Raw genomic sequence first — 23,025 nt, 5'->3', positions numbered from 1 at the left:
ATATGAATGTGCAATGTCTTGGAAACAGTTGTGATACCACATGCATGAGACTTATTCTTAAAACTGCTAATGAGAAGGAAGCATTATCTTAGAGCAAATGTTAATGTTCTGTTTTGCAATGACATTCTCCCTCATCAAAATGAATTCTTGAATCTAACTCATAAATCTCCTGAAAAGGGACCTCCAGTGCCTAGAGATAGAGATAAATCATACTGCGAAGACACTGAACCGTGAAATGATTCTGTTAACATGTCATCTGTCTAGAATATATTTTCAAATCTCCAACAGAAGGGTCTAAATTATGAAGGGAAGGTGGCCTAACAAAGTTGGTGATTTGGGAGTTGATACTTTTAACCTTTTCCATCTGCTGCCGCTACTTAGGTGTGTCTGTTTTGGCAAAATATTACAAAGTGAAAGATTCTCAAATACCATTACACCTAAGCTTTTTAAAGTGAAATAGGTCCATAAATTCTTTAAACGATGTTATCTTGTGAGAAATGTTACATCATATCAGTACTATCTCTTAAGGTAGCAGCAATTTGGAATTTTGAAAAGAAAAGTAATGGCTATGAAAAGTAGTGTGGCAAAGAGGAGGTAAAGAGAGTACATTGTAGCCTGGAAAGGGTGGGTGTATATACTGGTGTAAAGTGAGGATTTCGGATCATGTTGCAAAGATCCTGTGTTTTCAGGATCTGTCTCTCTACAATCCTGTTTACAGGGAGGTGGCAAATTAAGAGCAATTTTCTAGGTTACACTGACAGCTGACACTAACAGAAACTGAACCAAATTCTCCTCTCATGTTTGTACCAGTCAAGTGTTGCTCTTCTGAAAACAGTAGAAGGCACCTGTTTTAAAACTGATTGGTGATAAGAAATGGTTATTTAATTTTCCAACTCATGAAAACTGAGAATTAAATGAAATTTTATTAAAAATTATTACGCTTCATTAATTCACGTTAAATAGCCAGGAGTGGGATGGGGTTGAGGTTGTGAGTACTCATTGAATGGTGTAGTTCTTCACCTGTGTTGTACTGTGTTGAGACCTAAAGCTCTTGGGAGTGCTTATTAGTTTGAATTTAGTGATGCTTGACTGCTTCAGGAGCTGACGTGGCTCTAGCAGAACCAAACCTGGTGTCTCCACCTCCTACCCCATCACAACTTCAGCTTCCTGGTAGTTTGCAGGTAGGCAGTATAATTATCTTTGTACTTTCTGTGCAAACATACACTTCATCTTTAATGTTGGTAATGATCTCTGAAGAAGTCCTTAAAGAGTTATTGTCATTTTTAAGGTATTATCATGTCAAGGAGATAATAGACTTGTTTCACTTCAATAGATAGTGTGACTGTGGGCCAGTCATATGAGGTAGAGGAGCCAAAATATTTGCACCTTCAGTTTCCTTTGTTGTATCCAGTGTGAAGCACCTGGTGTACTACAGGTAGTTTCATCCATCTGAACAGGTAAGAACCATTGTGGGGACCTTATTTTTTGGAGGTAACATTTAAATACTAACATTTTCTAGCGTAGTCTTTCATATTGCAGCTGGCTTTACCAGCGTTTTTTGTAATCTTGCCATCTGCATTGGTATTGGCATGATACTGATATAACATGTAGCGTACACTTTTACTGCTGTTGCTTGGAACGGTAAAGAAATACAAGTATGTGTTGTAGGACAGTAAAGCTTAGAGTTGATTGCTTTTGTGAACCAAAACCCAAAAGAATTAATAAAATTATAGTTATTTAAAATGAAGCCTTTAAAGTAATTAAAGGAACATGCTTATATAGTCTTATGATGAATAATTTGACACCAGGTATACAAATTTCAGGGCACAGTATTGTTTATTTCTTAATAGGAATGTGAAATGCAGTTACAGCAATGTGACTAAACTACTTCAAAAGGCCAGATTCTGCCTATGGTTATAGGTAGGGCATCGTGATATCCATAAAAGCTATGTATACTCGTCTGAGGAATAATTTGACTTTTACATGTTATTTTATTGTCTGATACATTGGACTTTCATTACTTTGTGATTGCATTTTTATAGAAAATCCCAAATACTAAAAATGTAAGGTGACACATTACATCTAAGAGTACTGTGGAAATATCTAATGAGCAGAAATACAAGGTCCTCAGGATCCTCCTTGGCTGATATATGAATAGCAAAGCAATTCAAGAATAGAGTCTATCTGTAGGTGGAGAAGAATACAGATCTGTGACTGTGGATTGGGAAGACCACTACTAGTTCTTCAGCAGGTTACAGACTTCTCATATAATCTTGAACAAGTCAAATATGACTAGATTTTCAAAATTATTTAGGTCCCTAAATATGTTGTTAGGTAGCTAGTGGAATTTCTGAGAAGCACTTCTGTGTTTCATTTCTGTTAAAATTCTTTTAATCTCCATTCTGTGTTTGATTTTTCCAGAGTTCAGGATCACTGATTTCACAGAAAGTGAATCATTGATGTGTTTTTGGAAATGTCACTGCGTGTGTGTGCTTGGCTGTATCTTCTTTCACAAAATGGCTGAGATTGGAAGGGACCTCTGGGGGTCATCTTGTCCAACCCTCCTGCTCAACCTGGGTCACCTGTAGCAGGCTGCCCAGGACCATGTCCATACAGCTTTTGAGTATATCCAAGGATGGAGACTCCACAGCCTCTCTGGGCAACCTGTGCCAGTCCTCAGTCACCCTCACAGTGAAAAAGTGTTTCCTGATGTTCAGGTGGAACCTCCTGTGTTTCAATGTGTGCCCATCACCTCTTGCCCTGTCACTGGACACCACTGAAAAGAGCCTGGCTCAGTCTTCTTTACACAGTCCCTTCATACATTTATAAATATTGATAATATCTGTCCTGAGCTTTCTCTTCTCTATGCTAAACAGTCCCACCTGTCTCAGCCTTTCCTCATGTGAGAGGTGCTCCAGTCCCTTTTTCAGTCTTAGTGATCCTTCACTGGACTGTCTTCAGTAGCTTTGAATCTCTCTGGTATCTCTCCCGCCCAGAACTGGACATGGTACTTCAGGTATGGCCTCACCAGTGCTGAGTAGAGGGGAAGGATCACCTTCCTCAGCCTGCTGGCAACACCCCTCCTAAGGCAGCCCAGGATACCATTAGCCTTCTTTGCTGCAAGGGCATGTTGCTGGCTCATATGCAACTTGGTGTCCACCAGGACCCCCAGGTCCTTTTGTGCAAAGCTGCTTTCCAGCTGGTCAGCCACCAGCATATACCGGTGCAGGACTCTGCACTTCCCTTTGCTGAACTTCATGAGGTTCTGTGGGCCCATTTCTCCAGCCTGTTGACGTTCCATCCCTCTGGATGACTGCACAACCCTCTGGTGTATCAGCCGCTTCTCCCAGGTTGGAACATGAGCAAACTTGCTGAGGGTGCACTCTGACCCATCATCCAGATCATTAATGAAAACGTTGAATGGGACTGGACCATTTTGACCCCTGGGGTACACTGCCTAGTGATGGATGAATGTCCTGGCATTTTGTTTGTATAATCTGGCAAATCACGTATTAATTCCATGGGGAAAGAGTTCTGTGCTGTGAGGATAAGATATTTTAATGTTGTTACTATCGCATTGTCTCATGGTTTGCAACAGTGCCAAAACATGCCGTGACAGGGGTTCTGCCCTGATAAAGATGTATAGGAGTTATTCACTACTAATTCATTTCTAATAGGTATATGAACTGGTAAAAGTCAAATGCATCCTAGGGTTTGAATATCAGACTTAAATAGATTTGTGCCAGGGTTGAAATGAGTAATGAGTGGCTGGTAGTAGTGTTGCCTTCATTACATCATCCGTGTCTAAAAAGCAGAGCGCTGTTTGTGTCTAAGACCATACCAAATGTGTATGGATAACTAGTATTTTAAGTCTGGCAGTAGATCTAAAAATTGAAATGTATGCAGTTAGGAGCCATATCGTAGCAAAATGGTGTCTGTTCCCCATTACCGTATGACATTTTAATATATTTCAGAAAGCAGTGAAATATTATAAATATTTTTATATACTACATAAGACAGTAGAGAATCAGCCCTAAAATTAAATCATCTTGGTGCAATTTCCCTCCTCTCTTTCCTTAGCTATTCAGTTAGCCCATAACTTATATCCAACTACATAACTGTTTCTCTTTGATTTTGTCTTTCTATTCCTTTTCATAAGTTGTGTACAGATAGAATTTGATTTTCCAGATGCATTCTTTGTTCAGATGTACTCATAGTGTAATTTCAGCAAGTAATTCATGCTTTGTGGCTTGTTGTTGAATAGTCTGTTGTAAGCATTTACTATTTCAGCTGTTAGGGAAGACTTTGCCTGCATGGTATGTTGCTGGTTTTTGATTCGTTAAGAGTCTCTCCTCCAACTGGCTTTCTCGTGAATACATGCAATTACAAATAGAAGGGTATTGTTTTATATGTATATTCTTCGTTGCTTATTTAAAACAGATTGTTTCAGCAAACATTCCTGCCAGTATATTTGTTGCTAGAATATTCATGGGAATTACACACAGAAGAGCTGAAATGTATGCAGCTGAAATGAATTAATTGAGAAACTCAAATGAATAATCATGAAAATAAACATGCTCAGCTCTCAGCCATTTTCTGAGCAAACAAGAAAGAATCACCTCTGATACCCTGTTTTATTCTCTGTGCTGCGCTCTAACCCTCTCTGAATGCCAGGTAGAAGCTGAGATGCCTGACAGATGTTTCTAGTGACTCCATATGCAGTTCATTTCATGCATTAAACGCACATAAACTGTTTTAGTCAACCAGTTTCTGAAGTAAATTATTACTTTTCAAAATCCATTGCATAAGTAATAACAGACTGCTAAGATACAGTAAGTGCCATTTTGTTTTGCTCTAGTGGGAAATTTCATGCTGACAAGGTCAAGCCCTGCAGTCTGAGAGCAGTCAGGTGATGAAAGGCACATCTAGCAGGAGGAGAGGTGGTAGATGGACATCTACTAACTTGTCTCCTTCGGAAGTGAGGATTTGAAATGTGACTTAGTTAGATTGAGGGGGTGGAGCTGAGCTACAAAGTCTTGCTTTTATTACTGTAGACTAAAAATACATTGGTTTTAGTGTGTTTTCAAAACTGCTCCCCATTTCTTGACAGAACTAGAGTAGTTAACAGCATTGTCTGTAGTTGTCCTGAGGCAGTAAAACTGTGAGGGTAGCAGAGTAATCCTTACATATGGTAGTTACTGATTTTTAAGGAGATTCATAAAATGAGTTTGAAGATGGTGGGAAAATCAGTCAGTTATAAATAGTTAACAGCCAGTTTTCCACCATTCAGCGAAGAGAACAGCTTCCTTCCAGGTAGATAGTTCACATGTAATACTGCTTCACAGTAAGACATTTAGTGTTCAGGTATTTTTATATGATTGATTAATATAATTTGTTATGGAAGTAGATTCTTAGGATAAAAATAATTGAGATAATCTAGGAGTCAAATTGCTCAGTAAAGAACTAGGTAGCTACATTTTCAACATATAAATCTACATCGTTACCAGAGGTTGCTGAGAGGCTGCTGATGCCTTATTAGATAAGGTTTAGATGGATTACCTGCAGCACTAAACAATTTACTGAGAACAGAAAATGGGCTTCCAATACAGTCTAGAAATGAAACATCACAATTATTTGAGGTACTCTGTAACCTTGGAAACAATTGGGAGAAGTGACATCAGCAACAATTATGTGCAATTTTTGTCTTTAGTTTATCACCAAGGTAACGAGAGCAGATTTCCCTGCTTGAAATTTTAAGAATGTCTTGGTTCAGTATTAAGTGAGCATGCATGAAGCAGACTATTTAGGGTCTGTTAAAATTGCATTCTGCTTCCCTTTTAAAATGGTCCTTCAGGATTTAAATTGTGTAAGCTCATGGGGGGGTTTTTTGTTTCCTTTTTCTTTTTCCTTTCTCTCTCTGCAACAGCTGCAGGCAAATGAAGCCTTAGTTACTGTGTTAAATTCTCTGAATACTGGACAGAAGGAAAATGGAATTCCTCATTGAATTCCTTTTCCTGACCCCAAATACCAAGTATTGCTACTGCACATAGAAGCTGCAAATTGCATTACCTTGTTTGGGGGGATGGGACTCACCCACAGTTGAGGACACATGATGTTCCCACAACTAACTTCCTTGAGGGAAGCTTTGCATTGAAGTCTGGGTTCATAAGAGACTTGCAGTCAGTGCTGCCTCAGGAGTAAACTCGATGAGTGATTCCCTTCGACTTCCTGGCTATGAAACGTCCTTAGTCAGCCTACCTCACCTTGTGGTTGTGCCAGTCAATGATATCCAGCATTGCCTAGCATGATATCCATCTTCATGCTTAATCCAGAGAGGTTGTTTTTTTTTCTGCAGTGGGTCTTTGGGAAGGTAATATTTGAATTTTTGCCTTGAATGTTGAATAGTTGCCACTATGCCTTGTTGCATAGTGAAAAAACCTGTAGTCCCCTTCAGAATTGCTCTGTGATGGGAAAGTTCTGTGGGGTTGGAGCCATAATGCTGACAGGGAGGATGTTCAGACCACACAGTCTTTCATCTATGTGTGACTCAATTGCAGAGAGAGGTATTTTACTATGAAATAGTGATAATGCTTATCCATCGTTCATGGAGGTAAAAGCAGGGGGCTGCAAAAAAGTTGCTTTTTTGTTTAAGTCTGAAACATTTTCTCAGGTTAAAGCCGTATCAGTTGGCAACTTAGAAATGCATGTATAAATTTGCATTCCTAAAACTTGCCTGTTTTACCTGTGATGTCTACTTTCTCAAACACTTGCTTTTTTTTTTTTTGCATACGTCTTTACCCATAGGTTGCTGCAGACACAAAATACACACTTGTGTTCTGTTGAGTTATTGTGCATTCAGCTTATGATTTTGCAGGGCAATTGGTGTGCAGGCAACTTGCCATACTTGTGACTTAGAGATACAAGTTAGAACTTGATGTATGAAGGAAAATAATAAAATTCTGTTCTTGTTTGGAGTGCAGTCCTGAGGAAGTGAAACTGCATTTCAAGCCATTAGCCCCGTGGGTTTCCAAAACATACTTTATAGCCTATGGTTAATGTTGGAGTTCAGTAGCCCACATCACTTATAATGAATTGAGCCAAGTAAATTAAATTAGATTTTTGCATGAAAAAAGATAATCCCTTCACATAGTTTGGTATTGCAGAGAGAACAAGGCACCTCATACATTTCACGGTACCAGAGCCTTTCATGCGATGTAATTGAAAAACAGATGCCTTTCTCGGAAATAGAATATTGATGTTCATATTTGTAAAGGAATGAATTCAATGACTGATAGAAGAAAAAGAAAGACAAACTTTTTAGATACTAGTCACATTTTAGCAAGATTGTAATTATCCTTAGGGTTGCACATTTGTTTGTGTTTATTTTATAATAAAAAGTCACCAAATGCCTATGTGCTTTGCCCTCTGAAGTAATTTCCAGAACATGCAATAACAAGTAATCACACTATTTGCAAACATATTTGGTGAAAAGGAGCTGTGCTTTGAAAAGTATTGATTTGCTTGTTACAGTTATCAGTTTGATTAATGTTAAAATTCTATGCAGTATATTTAATCATTACTCATGGTTAGTGCAGTAATACTGCATATCTTCACATTTGCTATTAACAATTAGTGTCTTATATTTCTTTCCTATCACAGGTGTAATTATAAGTTAGAACTCATAAAAATTTTAAAGAAATATTTATTGGAGTAGACATTGGTTATAAATCTTTATAACTACAGTATTCAGGGAGTTAATAATGATTTCAGTGGGTTTATTTTATGATAATGAAAGGCCATTTAGATTACAGTTGTGTTGCATCTTCTCTCAAGAGTTCCTCCAGGAGATGCAAGTTTTCACCACTGTTGTGAGGCCAAGAAAAACTCCCAGGCAAGACATCAAATACTACTCTTGTACTTTTGGAAAGGGAGCACTTATGTTTTTTTTCTCTGGAAGCCTTGCTTCAGTAGCTTGAGGGGGTAGGGGAAAGGAATGTTTTTCCTCTTGAGAGAGTTGATATCTGTGCTTTGGCATCCAGCACCACAGTCTCTGAGAACATTAGCAAAAAAATAGTAGTAACAGCTTTCATCTTTCTACCTGGCTGCCTAAAGTGATTTGACTGTATGCAGTTCAGTTTGGTTAAATTAGCCAAAGTGTAACTTCTAGGTTTCTGCATTCACAGTATAGATTATATCAGATTCCCTCTTATCAGACTGTTCACATATTAGAACAAGTGCTGGGTAAGGATGTTCTGAATTACAAAAAGATAGCTTTATTGGGCAAGTTGATGATCCATGATCTGTTGCCAGCGTGCAAATGTGTCAGACTTTTACAGGCAGCATCTGCTTGAACTGTCTGGGGAAACAAAAAGAACAGAAAACATCTTACATTGGAACAAAAACAGAGATTTGACTTGATGAAAGTGTAATTTTCTTCTATGTTTAGCCATTCTGTGTGTTATTTAATATTGAGTGCTCGTGTCATGTGAACATGTCTATAATCACCTCTTAGTTGCTCATAATTAATTACTGAGAGAAAAGTCAGGAAGGAAGACTCATGTTCCATTTTATACCCTGTATTTTTATTGGTGTAAATACATTTTACTTCTCAGCTGGTTTATTTTAAAGTTTTGGTTGGGTTTTGTTTGTTTGTTTTTGGGGGTTTGTTTTGTTTTGTTTTTTTTAAATTTCATTGTTTCTTGTATTGGATATTGAAGTCTTGCAGAACGTGTTGCAACTTTTTTAAAGACTCCACCGATGCAGACAGTGCCCACCCAACTCAAACATAGAGTAAATGCTCTTTGCGAGAGCTCTCTTTGAGGAAGCTTCAACTTCTTGGTTTATTCAGCTGGGAGGATCTCAGTAGAGCTGTGTCAGAACTTGGCACTCCAGAAAAAGCAGGGAAAACATGACTGTATAGTTTTATTGTTGTTAGGTACCAGAAAATGTCAATCTTTCCAAAAAGACACAAACGCATTTTTTCCCAGATTTGTTGAGGAAATAGAGTGCCTGCTTGTTGATACCACCTGACTTTGTTTGGAACATAAATAGCTAATGTTTTCTAATATTTTAGAGGTAAAACAGTGCTATGATTCAGATTCTCATTCAGTGTGTTAATATTTACTACAGAAAAAGACAGCTGAAAGACATTTGTGTATCCTCAACACTTAGTGCCATTGCATTCTATGCATTGTTTATGCCATGGTTCTGATTGATGTCCACAAAAGGTGAAATCCTTTCCCAGTGGCAAAAATCTAATAATTTTCAGGGCACTTAAATTTCACCTGAAGTTTTGCTTTTTGTTTTAACAACATGCTTTAGTGATAGCTGGTTCTTTATTCTAATGTATTCCTCTACCACCAGCTACTTTGTAGTTTTTACCCATTCCTGGATATGCAGGCTATCATATGGTGGTGTGCCTTCTGTGGTAAACACAGTCTGTTTTCAAAACATACCTTTTTTAAAGGTCTGTATTATATTTCAGTTTCCTAGCTTATATCCTTGGTTATTTTCTTGTTTCACCTCCCCATGCCAAATGTCAGAGCTCTTACCCACACAGAATGATTTATGTCAGCTCTTTTCTTTCTTCTATGTTTCATTACTATCCTACTTTAAATATTTTAATTATCTCTCTGCTAACCTTGCTTTCTCACTTCTTTCCTCTTTGGTCCTCTCTAAGTGTTTAGTGAATGGTGCTTGTGGGGTTGGGGTTTTTTTTTTTTTTTTTTTTTTTGAGGAAATATCCTATTTTTGCCGTTGGGGATTTTGGTTTGCTTGTCTTAATTTTCCTTTTTGCCTCTCTTTACTTTTTGCTCTTCTCACTTTGCTACTCCTTTGATATTTTTCCCAATCTTGGCATTGCCTTGTCTTTCCTTCTGCCAATATGTTGTCTCCTACATTCAGAACATTCCTTTGTCCTATGTCTGTCATTTACCATTGCTCCTTTCAAGTCTTCTTTTTCCCTGGATGTGTTAACTTACCCAGGGGATGCTTCTTTGCAAAGCTTACCCTAGAATATTCAACACGAGGTGTTGGTTAAATCTTGCATTAAAAAAAAAAATCATCCCTCTTGATTTTCACATGTTCCTTGATGCTTTAATATTTCAGCTTTATAGGGTTTTTTGTCTCTCATTGCATCACTAATTGCTTTGTTACACATTACTTGCATCGTTAGCATTTCTTGCCTTAAATTTATTTTAACTACCTTCATCCTTTCCCAGATGCCCTAGTGTATGTGAGTCAATATTTTTCCAAGGGTATTTTCCATAGCCTGCCCAGTTGTTTCAAGAGATTCATGAGTTTTAAGTTAGTGTCTTACAGGCTTATTGGGATACGATCTTATTGATATTATTGTCATTTAGTTCTGCATAAGAGAGAGTTTATTTGAATTGCTGTCATGGGACTTTTTTATAATGAATAAATTCTTCATGTTTATCATACTGTATTTATTAGTCTTCAGTTATAATCTACAGGGATTCCTAAGTCATACTTTTTTTTTTTTTTTAACACAGACAAAAATTCAAGTGTTTTAAAATAAAGCTTATTGGATTGAATAGAAGAGGGAACAAATAAATTCCATTCCAAATACAGTCCTCATGCTCAGAAGGCATATTACCTTAAATGATAATTCCTTTTTTAAAAAATGATACTCTTACATGTCTTGTACTTTTCTTCATGCTTCAGCATTTATTCAGTCTATTACTTCAGAATTTTTATAATGATCTTCTTAATGGTCCATTGGAAATATGCCACCATTAACTAATGTATTCCCTCTATAAGTATTCATTTCTGAACCAGACTGGTAGGGCTATCAGAATAATATCAGTTCTTACAATGCTATGAAGCAGACTAAACTGAAAACAGTAAGTAACGTTTGAGTCATTAAAAAATACAAATAAGGAGTAATCCTTGTTTCCTGATGAAAATGTAGAGTTTGAGTGCTTGCTTTTGTCAAGCGTAATGATTGAATTCCATGTTCAGTACCAGTCATATCAAGCATATGGTAATAAACTTCTTTTATGGGGTTACTGTTAGGTTTATTTGTATTTCTGTAGAGCCTCAACTAAGAAGAGGCTCCTGTCCATGAAATGGAAGGATAAGAAGGTGTCTTCCTCTTTGAAAATAAGAGGTAAATTAGTCAGGCAAAGAAATGAAGGTAAAGAAGCAGCACAAGTGGCAAAACTGCTTCTGTGGTTCTGTGAAGTCAGCCCCCCGTTTCATGGGAGTAATGTAGTGAAAACATTTTACTCTTGATGGAAAGAAGGGCCCCAAAGAGCATGTCTCAACCAGCTGGAAAATCACAGGTACTCTGTGTTACCTTGTGTGTCCAGGACAATATGAAGCCTGTTGGCAGACTGACCGTGGTATGACAGGGCCTTTGTTGCTGTGTGTGTCCTGGGCACAGGCAGGTCGCGGCAGGAGCACAGAACTGTGGGACGAGGTTCTGTGTCAGACTCCAAATTGTCTAGTTCTTCCCTTGGCAATCTTCCTCTGCTTCTTAAAAGAAAGAGTTTGTGGCATTCCTCTAAGTCTTCCTCTCGATGAGCCAACTTTTAGCTTTCCAAGAGTGGATCTGCTCCACTGGGCAGTGCCTTCAGGCAGGTGGCCCACTCAGGCCTCTTAAACTGGCTGATGTACAGTGGGAGTTTGAAACACGTACAATACAGGACTTGCCCTTAGAAATTTATCTGTGGGATTTTCACTTTCAGATTTTAACAGATATTATCTTTCCCATACAACTCTACAAATATGCGGTATAAGTGCAGTATTTTAATATTCCAGCTACAGAAGTGTAGTGTCTAGACAACGCCATATGTATTTCAGTCAGGCACAGTAGTATTACTGTCCCATTTTTATTTCCTTGGCAACTGACATTCTCCTGCTTTGCAGATTCACAGAGCAATGGTTTTAATAGAAAAGCAAAATACTACATTGCAGTAAAGATGTGAACTGGTTATAAATAAAAATCTCTACTATTACTTCCTCTGTTTCAATTGCTGTTAATTTGCTAGTGCCTCTTTAGCTCTCTGAAACTTTTGTGAATAAATGAGATGACAAAGCACAATTATAATTCAGTTATGCTAAATATTTGTTTTGAAGCTTGACCACTGGAATGCAAAGCTGTATGCTTTCATCTCCATCCAAAAATGTTTCTGAAATAAAACATTTGTTTCTGTATCAGTGAAGCCAGAAACTGAAACTGAAAACTGAAGAGAAACGACAGAAATAAATGATGCCTTGTCAAGTCCTGAAAAAGGCTAACGAAATCTTGCAGCTGCCAAACCTGACTGAAACCAGTGGCCTGTGAATTGCAGTGTTCAAGGGAAAAAGTCAACGATAATCCAGATGTTCCCAAGCAGAACACTTTGCAATACTTTTTCATTCATTTTCTTTCTGTCTGTATGAACTAAAAAATTATATAATTGAGATTTGTTTTAATACATTTTCTGAAGGTTATTATTTGACCTTCAAAGTAATTCGGTGTGCTTAGCACGTTATTTCTGTCCATACTCATTACTTTAAAGGTTGACTTTTAATTTATCAGATAGACACCATTTTGAAACCCAGGATTGTTCATGTGAAGGAGGTTTCTTAGAAGGTTTCTTTTGACAGCCTCTTTATATTCTTCCTGAAGTACTTTTCTTCTGGCAATGCATAAAGTGGGTCTTGAAAATCAAAAGGAGATTTCTACATAATTCTGGAACTGACTACCTTTTACCATTTATTTTTGCTCATTATTATGCTGGCTGATGAAATAGTCTAAGCTGGAGACTTGTGAATAGATCTTGATTTAAGTGGATTTTAAAGAGGTAGTTGATATTTTGTTCATTTGTGGATTTGCATTTGTTTTGCAGCTGAGCCCACCCATATCTTATTGTTAATCTGCTAAGTCACCTACTTAGTGGCAGCAAAATAAATAAATAGCCATGTAAAATCACAAGCAAAAGGGGGCAAATGTGTATTTGTGTTACAAGATGTATAGCCGTCATTCTCTTCTGAGAAAGAGGGAAAGCAGATATCCAATTTGTATTTTACTACATCAGGACCCTGTATTACAAAACAAAAAAACTTAAAAAGTGGATTGGTACCCTTGACCCTTTCAAGTATTTAGGATCCTACGGTCTCTTAGTTATATTTGTCTGTTTAACTTTTAACTCAATATAAATTTATCATATGCTGTTGGATTCAGTCCAGACTTCTGTAACTGTGTATGGCCTACGGAAAATAAAGAGCATCTATTCCAGTAAAGAACTCCGTCTCTGTAATTAAAAGATAGTAAAATACTTAAGCAAGAAGAATATTTTCGCTTCAGCAATGAGGCAGCAATGTCTTGTGTTCTGCTTCCTCTTAACCGATCCTTTGCCCTCGGTAGGTTTTGATCTTGGTTTAAAGCAGCATATCCTTGTTAGAATTAAGGCACTTACACGTTATTTGAATAGCTATATGCCTTTGATATTCCAGAACATAAGAAATTGAAGGCGTATGTTAACAGTTTTGAACTAGGTATTTACACAAGGAAAACAGTCCTTTCAGAGAAAAGGGAGGGGGAGTGGAAAAGGAGAAACTATTTAGAAGTGGATCAGTTGCCAGTGAGAAGATGTCTGGAGAGTGAATTTTCCTAGCGTGTCCTGTACCCTTCATTCTCACAGAAAAAGGGTAATTTTGCTGGTGCCCCCTAATTCTGTTGTTAAGAGTACTGTGATCTGGCATTAGTCTGTTCCCTTGCCTGAGAAAGGTTTATGTAACTGTGCTGAGCCCTAAGAAGCTAAAGATGATGTGAGGAGCTACTGCGTTTTCCAGCTGTCTCATATGCTGTGATTTGGTGCATACGGTCTCAACAAATGGTTCATGCCTTGTAGGCTGGATAGGCATGGGAATGCCGTGCTTGTAGATCTGGTTAAGAAGTCTTAAGGGAGATTGGTGCCCAGTATGGTCAAGACTTGCACAATTCCAGGCATTTTGAGGAAAGGATGTTCAATCACGTTTGGAGCCCTCTAGATCAACTCAATGCACAATTGCTTTAGACCTGGAGCCATTTTGCCCAGATCCCATGCTTCTGACATTGCTTCCAATTTTGTTGTAGAACCTGTATTCTTTCTGATCTTTTGGTCTCTTGAGGCAATGTGCTGCTGTGGTTCCCAAACATGGAGTCTTCATGCAGCAACATTCAGATTGATGACAGCTTTCCACTGACCTAAAAAGCAACTTCAAAGGCCTGCCTTTGAATACACAGAGGATTTTGTGCTGATTCTCCACTCCTGCAGGCACCTAAACTCTATAGTTTCTATCTTAATCTTACAGAGTTGAATACAGTACCCTGCATCCTGCTGAGTGGGCTTTGGGGAAATGTATTACTGGAAGTCAGTCAAACTTGAGTAGCCTTAGTAGGAGACAGATGAATGGGAGAGTGTTTAGGATCTGAATTTTCGATTCAGATCAGTTGAAGCCTCTTATTGATTTGAATGGGCCACAAACTGAGTGCATTAGGAAATCCTCTCAGCCCTCTTGAGAATTGCCTGGTTATTTTTGGAGTTTTCCCCAAGGTGGGGATGCCCTGGAGTGGCAGAACTTTAAACTTGTATGAGAATTTATCAGGTATTAATTAATGTCAATTATTCACATATTTTAATAGAAACCATTTGTTTTAGATAACCTTTTGTGGGTAAATCTCATTGTTATGCATGGTTGACTTTGTGCTTTTTCTATGGCTGTTTCACTTAGATTTTTGAAATATGCATGAATGGTTTAGTGTAATTTAAAAACTGTTTATGTATAAACCTAGGCAACTGTCAACAGAACTATTGTCTCTTCAGTCTGCTAGAAAAATAATTCACAACACGCGTGTAGGGGGCTGTGATTGCCAGAGCCTGTTCATGGTGACAGGTGTTGGATGTTCATCTGCTAATTTCTCATTAGAAACAATGTGGTAGGCTGGTGATGCAATTTTGTCATTGGAGGCCCTGTCTTGATTTCTGTTTATAAAATGTATAGCTGTGTTTATCAAAATAGTTTAAAAAACAGTAGATGCATTTTCAATTTTTAAAAATTTGTCATAGAACTATTTTAAGATGAAAATATTTGTTTTCTCGTTGCCAACAAATATCTATTATCTGTGATCTGTAATTAGGCTCAGAGCTTAACATAAAGGATGAATGGTGCTTGCTGAGCTGCATCATTGGCCTTATTGTGGTAAAATGACCGATTTTGTTTTACCAGCTGTGACTTTGGAGGCAGGCTGAATGACAGGGAACACATAAAGCTCGACAGATTAAAATATTTCCACCACATAACTGTGTGTGTATCATTCAGAATTCAGCAGCAGTTCTTGCTTGATAAGCTTGCTAATGTCTTCATGTTCTAAGGAACATTGTGCTCCTGTATGGGGTGTCTTGTACAGGCTCAATCCTGCAATCCTCACTGAAGCAAAACTCCCAGTGAAAAACAGCATCAGTATGGCCATGGAAAGCACTGAATACAAGGGTAGAAAAACTCCTTACAAGAGCAGTGCATCTGCCTAAGGAAATAGAGCATGTAGTTCTGTGACTAATTATGAATTATGGAAAGAACTAAAGGAAAAAAGACACAAAGTTGGGAAATAAATGCTGATTACTCATCTTGTATCAAAAGAGGACATTTTCAAAAGACAAGCCCAATTATACTCGCTTTTTGCAATAATATTCATATCTACTTCTCACAATTTCCATCACTTATAGTAGAAAACAAGACTGTATTGTCCTTCAGATTCTTATATATGTGGCAAGGACGACTGAGAGGTTGCATGCAGAGCATTCTCATTTTATATGAAAAGAGTAGAATAAGTTATGTCAGCAAGTTAACAAGAGGTAGCTTTTTAGTTTTTCTATGAATGTGTTCTGAGTACTGCAGAAACAGCAGATGTTGGCTGATGCAAGTATACAAAATCCATGTGTTGGATTTAATGTAGTCTGGAATCACAAATGGCCCTAGTTTGGTCTTCGAGCTGAAGTGGTGAGGCAAGTGTTACTTCTCTGTGGTTTAGCATCTGATAATGTATGTGAGTTGTTTTACCTTTTCTTTTTAATATGATATGAATTGCAGGACATGAATTGCAGATATCTTAATGGATTATTAATTTCAAACTGCAAAAGACTTAGTGTGATCACAAAAAAGCTTAAAGTGAGTTACCCTTGCATATCTGGCTTTTTGTGTTATCCTAGAACTTGAGTTTGAGTCCTTACTGCAAAAATACACCTCTGGAGGTGCCATGGAAGCAATGGTGTTTTCTGTTGTCACCATGAAACAGTTTGTGGTGTCTTAGGTAAAACAAAGGTAGGAAGCTGACCCTCGTATGCCCCTTTCTGGAAATCCTTTATGGACATGATGATACAAAAGGGCGAGCCAATTTTGTACTTTGTAGTTAAGTAACATCTTTCATCAAGAGGAACCAAGGTGCTTTACAGATGCTAATGAATTAAGATTCTGGTCATGTTTATCAGCTCAGTTTTGTAGATGGGGTACCTGAAGCATCAGTTTAGTGACTTAAGTACAGAGGACCACTAGTTCTATGTTTTCACTACAAAGGCACTAGGAATAGCATAGTATCTTCTGTCAATAAATACAAACTTATTAAGCTCAAGCAAATGATTAAATGTATTTCCTGAATGGCATCTGCTCTGCTGATCTGTTCTTCCATGATGAAATCCCACCTGTTTCCATCATGACATCTGCAACTGATTTAAGTGTGTCTTGTGCCTTTTTTCAAAAAGTTCCTTGTGAGATTATTAATACAGCCAGCCTCCAAACCATATGCTTTTTCTAAGCACCGTTGTTACCACCATGGAAAGACTTTAGGAACAGTGCAAACAGAAAAGACAAAACTACATATTTCATTAATAGTAACTGAACTTTTGAAAAAGCAAATTACTTTGCAGTGAAATTCAAAATTTCACAGCAAATATTCAGTAGACAGTTCTGGTATCACTCTAAAAAGAAATACACTGTACTTCACAGTACAAAAAAATCTTGGTCTTATCAGAATCCAACTTGTCAGATAGAGTACCGTTCCTGCAAAATAAAGACTAAAAACATATACTAACCCCATCTTGCTGTCCCTTAAAGCTGTTTGCAGAGCTCATGCATGTGGGATGTGTGGATTATCATTACAGAGAAAGAGGTTTTTGAAGTTTATCTTTTTTTGATACAGGGTTTTTTTCTGGGAGTATCTCTAGAAATACTTTTCTACATTTTTTTTTATGCTTGTTAAAAGTCAGATTCTGTGATGTGCATGAACATATGAGCCTGGTAAATGGAAGACAACCCTGAAGCGTTATTGTCATTGAAAAGAACCAATCATATTTTTTTCCTCATGATAAATTTGATAAGTGGTGCACATCTCAAACATTCTGGATTTCTTCACTTCATGAAGAAAATTGTGTTCTCTGAGTCTTCTGTAACAAAAGAGAAAAGTAATAACATACTCATCTCAGAAAATATGTCAGCCTGCAGTGAAATTAGAGGACTGCGTTTGTTTTGAATAGATACAGGTGAACAAAAATGGTCCATCTATTACAAAGCCACATTGTAATTTTTTTAAAACCATTTTGTTTGGATTTTTGAGGGTAATTGTTAAATGGAACTACTCTTTGAATGAATATGCATGAAAAATTCAAGACTACTGAGCAGATCAGCACTAATTTACATTGTTTATGCTGTTTGCCTTTTTGTTTTGTGAGATGTTTCCAAGCAGTGTCATGCTGTGGAATGTGGCCCTTGTATAAACGAGGTGATTCATGATACAATCCAGTATATTAGTGAGTGTTTCTGTTGTAGAATGTCTTATTGTGATTTTTTTTTCCCTGCCAGTTCAGTAATATATGAACCTTTCCATTGAGCCCTCAAATGCAGCAAAATACAAATCATTAAGGTTTCATAAAACACAAGTTTAATCTTAAAAAGTTAAATAGACTTCAGTACTTACCAAATCTTAAGTTGCAGAAGAAACCTCTGGAAGATAATACGGTATAATATAATATGCGATTCATGAACACTTCTTGCTATAGGTTGGTCCACTTAAATTTGAGCCACTTAAAATTTGGTCCACTTACTATGACCTATAGGCCTTGCTCTGTATGTTTATGTAATGTAACTGTAACAGTAACAATCACAAAGGAAAGTAATTATGTGCCAACGAAATTGGAACCCATCAGAGTTTAAAAGATTATTCTTGCGGAAGGCCGTCTTACTATGTAATGTAAAAATACTGCCTGCTAAATGTCACTTTAAAAATAACATCTATTTTTAATAGTTTTAGAGTTTACAGTGTCATCCAAACTGAATACAGATTGAAATCCAGACTGAAAATCCTGCAGATTGTTGACAGTTTGGTAGTTCTTATGATGAAGATATCCATACTTAAAAAAGTTTTGGTCAGATTCAGTGGTCTGGGGTAAAGGGCTAAAGTGGTGTGATGGCTAGGTTAATGTTCCAGTTTCAGTTGATTTTTCCTGTGTCAGGCTGAATTGAAAGAGAAACCTTGGGAAGCGCACTGTGAGCTGTACTGACTACCAGCTTCAAAGGTATTGACATAAAAGGAGAAGGACATGAAAGGAGAAGAACTGTCAGTGAAGAAGCAGCAGCAAGAAAAACCCAACAGGCATCTGAAAGGGCACAGACAATTTGACCATTACTTTCTCAATCATCATTTTCTCCCTAGTGAGATAATTGCAGTAAACATTAACATTTTAAAACCCCAAATTTTGTATTTTTTCAGAAATCCTCCTCCTACTTTGCTACATCCTGAAAAATGGTGCCGAGGATTCAACCATTTCATTTCACAGTGAGTTTTATTTTCTTTTAAAAACAGCTTATTCAGCAAGGCCTATGTGTGTCAATCTGAAAACAGAATTTGTTTTATGGAGTTGTTGCTTTTGCAGTTTTCTAACTTCAGTTTGCTTTTCATAGATTCTAGACCATGCTTCACTTTTTGAAAGCTATACAGCACAGTTTGATCTTCTCAAGTAATTTGCCTCACAGCTTCTCTGAACTCCTTAGTTGATTTGCTTCTTGACTTTGATGGACCTGGGACAGGTTTATAAATATACCTGATTTCCTTGATGGTTTTGCAGTGAAATTTTGCATCAAGGAGAAAAAAGGGTTAGTGAAAATGACTGCTGGTCAATTTAATATAATTTGGAAGACAAGAAAGAAAATAGTTGCCTTTTTCCACTTTACTAATATTCAGTAGGTTGTATACCCAAAATATGTAATTGAGCACCAGTTGTACCAAGAGTGTAATATGTTACCTAGATGGTACCAACTTTCTGGATGCAGCTGTCACTGAACTAAAATACGCTTTTGCTTTACTTTTTTCTTTTTACAATGAAACTAAGAAATCACAATTTAGTAGTTGCTAGCATTATATTCAAAAATCTTACAGCGACTTTTATGAATGATTTTTAGGGTTCTTCAGGATTTCATTATGACCTATTACAGCCTAAACTGTGTAACATGGGGAATAATATTATCAAACCCTAGGGAAGTTTACACTGTTCAAATAACCAAATTCTTTGAACACCGCTCCTCAGTATTGACTTTTCAAGATAGGTTTGAAAATATGCACATCTGCATTTTTAATCTGTTCTGTTTCTTAATGTATCTAGTTACTTGTGGAGGAGTACAATATCCCTACCTGATAGCTTTTTCACTCAGTTGTGTAGTAGTGTCTTCCCATTTTAGGAGGAGCTAAAAATAGAAAGACTAATGCAAATTTTATTAATAATCCATGAAAAATATTCTTATTTACTATGCTGATCTTTAATCAGGCAGGAAGGTGAGGTACACTGTAATGGTTGACCTACAGAGGAAGGCCATTACTATCATTACTGCAGTGTAACTCAGAATCTCTTCCAGTGTAGGTAGTAGAAGTACCTTCCTCTACAGCAGGTTGACCCAAGTTCTGTTTCTGCGTAATGCATGTCCTTGTTTACACAGCAGTGTACATTGTGATCTATGGTGGAATCAGTGTTTAATTACAAAAGTCACTGTGTGGTGGATGAATTCCATTATATTACAGAGAAACATTGTTTTTACAGTATTTATGGACTGAAGCCTATATTCTGGGGGACTCTAGGACTGGTGGGTTATATTCCACTTGTGCTTTAGAGGGTCAGTGCACCTAGTAAATAAGATTACGTTCCTTTCTCAGAAACATTGTGCATTAACCTTCAGCGCTGTTATACAGGTTTTTCTTTCTTGGTATCTCTGTTTTTAGAAGTCCCTGCTGAGCTTGAGAACAATACAAAAACCTAACATTTCTTAACATTTGTTCAGTCCTTTAGTTCAGCATGCACTGGAGAAGTCAGATGTTAGTACTTTATGGCAATACTTGTTTCTAATCTTCTCCTTTGGGTTTTTGATATCTTCAAATTGTATATTTTTAATCACATTGATTTTTAATTGCTTTTGCTTAATTACTTTCTCTGACCAGCAACGTCTGCAGGTTCTCAAATCTTGCTTTTCATTTTTACAGTAATATGCAGAATGAAGCAAGGAAGTATGCTCATATGCAGTCTCTTAACATGGAGAAATGCAACAATTGTAGTAAATATGCTGGGCTTATAGCTACCTTTAAGAGAACACTGAAATGGAATTCTCTGTGACATTGCATCATTCTCAGGAATGTGTTAGTAAAGTTATTATGATGCAGAGGTTACAAGATATTTTTTTGAAGGCTTGGATTTACATTAGTGGATTTTCTAGAAAAAAATAAATAATGAAACATTGGATCATACAACTGCAAACCTTTTAGCCATTACTGATAATTGGCTCATTTATATGCGTTAGTTCTGCATTTGTTGATGCCCACCTTCTGACAGCTTAGTTATGATAAATTAAAAGCAGTGACTGTATAAATTCCATACTGCCTGTTATCCATATGTTAGGACCTTGCCTGATGTTTCTGTCACCCTTGTGATGAGTGGTTAGCTTTCGAATAATTTCATTATCTACCTCCTTCCTGATGGCTAACATCATTTGCATAACAAGCTTATCTGGTTCAAGTTGTGGGCCAGACCTGTGTACTGACAAAAACCGAGCATGCAGCTTTGGCTAAGCATACTTTTGACTTCAGTTCTGCGTACACAATAATTTTATTTATGCCAAGATTGCCAAACCTTGTCATTGTAGCTTTTTTCATCTCCCATTCTCATCCCTTGAAATGCAACTGTCTCAAGAAGCATTTTTGTTACAAGTGTTCTCTCACACATTATAGTGATTTACAACATGCCGGAGCTGGAAGTTTCAATGTACTTCTGTAGGTAACTCCTTAAAATGTTAAAATAGTATTCATATATTTTTCAGAAAAGAAGTCTGTATTTTAAACTATGACTCTGCTGCCTCAAGAGCTATGATTTTGCAGCAGCATTTTAAAGTCAGATGCATTATTTACAAAATCTAAATGGAGAGAAGGTCAAGATAGTTCTTAGCTTGGTGAATTTATGTTTCTGTTCCCAGCATTGTTGACCTTGACTTGAGATGAAGACTGTAATGTATTGTCCTCATAAGTGTTTTTACAATGAGATAGCTAATATGAGTTAGGTATTTTGTTTTAAAAAAATACAGACAAGACACAATTTCAGCCAAGCCATCTCTGGCAGCAGCCTAATTTTGTATTTGGTATCTGTTGAGATACACACAGCACATATATACTTTTAAAAGGTCAGTAAAATTCTATGTATGTCTGTTTATCAGTACTACTGTACTTGTCTGTGGAGAACTTGGCTCCTCCATTCATAATGTGAGAAAGAATTAATTATCTGTTTATTTTTATTTGCATATTAATAGGGCTTACCATTCCTGTAAGGCCATGTAAACAACCACATCAGTTGTTGGAGGACTGGCTCCTAAAAACAACACACTTTTACCTGTGTTTATTTCTATGTTGAAATAAAATACCAGTTTTGAAGAGTTCGCTCTATTCACTGCCCATGAATGTTCATGAAGCTTTTTTTTTTTGGATGGCTACAGCATAGATGACATTGCTCTCTTAAGATAACAGTTTGTGTCCACCACCATTTTAGACATACAGTGCCTCAGAATTTGTTCATAAAATAATACAGACTATATGTTAAAATGAATTAAAAAATCCCCATTCACTACAATTATCTCACATGATGCAAATAATTTTCTTGGCAGTTTAAACCTTGACTGATCTCTAAGGGTAGATAGAAGAGTTAATATGTTCCTGGAGCACAAGAATACAATAACCTTTATTTGCATTACATCACAAAATGGTAATTTTAATTAAAATGAGCAATGGTATCTCCAGGGACAGACATTCTCCTTTTAAATTTATTTAACCAATGATAAGCTATTATGGTTCTTTGAATTAATTAGTCATTCTTGAGCTGGAGGGAATTAAAGAATTAAGAAATTCAGGAAGTACTAAAGTCAAAATGTGAAGTTACAGGATTTATGGTCACATTACAGAATGTAACTTTTGTTTTAGCAATGACATTGCAAAGACAATACAAAAATAATTTCTAATCTTGATAAACTTAATTTTTTTGTACTGAATTTAAACACAGCCTTGCAAGCTAAATTTCATATTGATGAGTCTACATTCAGAGTTATTCAATTAATAGATCATCTAGATTATATAGGTTTTAAGTGCTCCATTTAGATTTAATGTCTCTGAATGCAGATCAAATTTTTTCACAATCTAAGCAATTGTTTAGTGACATTCTGTTCATATTACATAAAGAACATTTTACTGTTTCTGTCACTGAGAACATGATATGCGTTTGACATAAGTCATTAATTTCAGTGTCTAAGAGGCAAAGAGGTTTGCAAATGTCAGAAAGATCCAAATTGCAATGTGTAAGGTTACCACCAAATCTGTAAGTTTTCGCATTTTATTCATTGATGTAGACTCTGAGAATCTGTCTACAGATGAACTTGAAATACTAAATTGTAGTACCTGACAAAAGATCTCCACCGCTTTTGAGTATTGTATGAGACGTTTTTATACAGATGAATGGGCATACATAA

At 36.8% G+C, this 23,025-nt stretch overlaps 1 protein-coding gene across 1 annotated transcript in view; it reads left to right on the top strand.

The window, feature by feature from the left end:
* MYO3B (myosin IIIB) overlaps window positions 1-23,025 on the top strand; it is a gene marked incomplete at both ends in the record, with an annotated part of 209,195 nt that overhangs the window by 56,436 nt on the left and 129,734 nt on the right. The window contains 1 exon segment of the mRNA XM_082311465.1: window positions 18,749-18,814. Within this exon segment, the coding sequence (XP_082167591.1) occupies window positions 18,749-18,814 (66 nt within the window).

The sequence above is a fragment of the Platalea leucorodia genome (assembly GCF_965183815.1).
Source record: "Platalea leucorodia genome assembly, chromosome: 5".
Classification (NCBI taxonomy): domain Eukaryota; kingdom Metazoa; phylum Chordata; class Aves; order Pelecaniformes; family Threskiornithidae; genus Platalea; species Platalea leucorodia.
The sequence above is the reverse complement of the archived record's forward strand: the minus strand, read 5'-3'. Positions and strand labels throughout refer to the sequence as shown.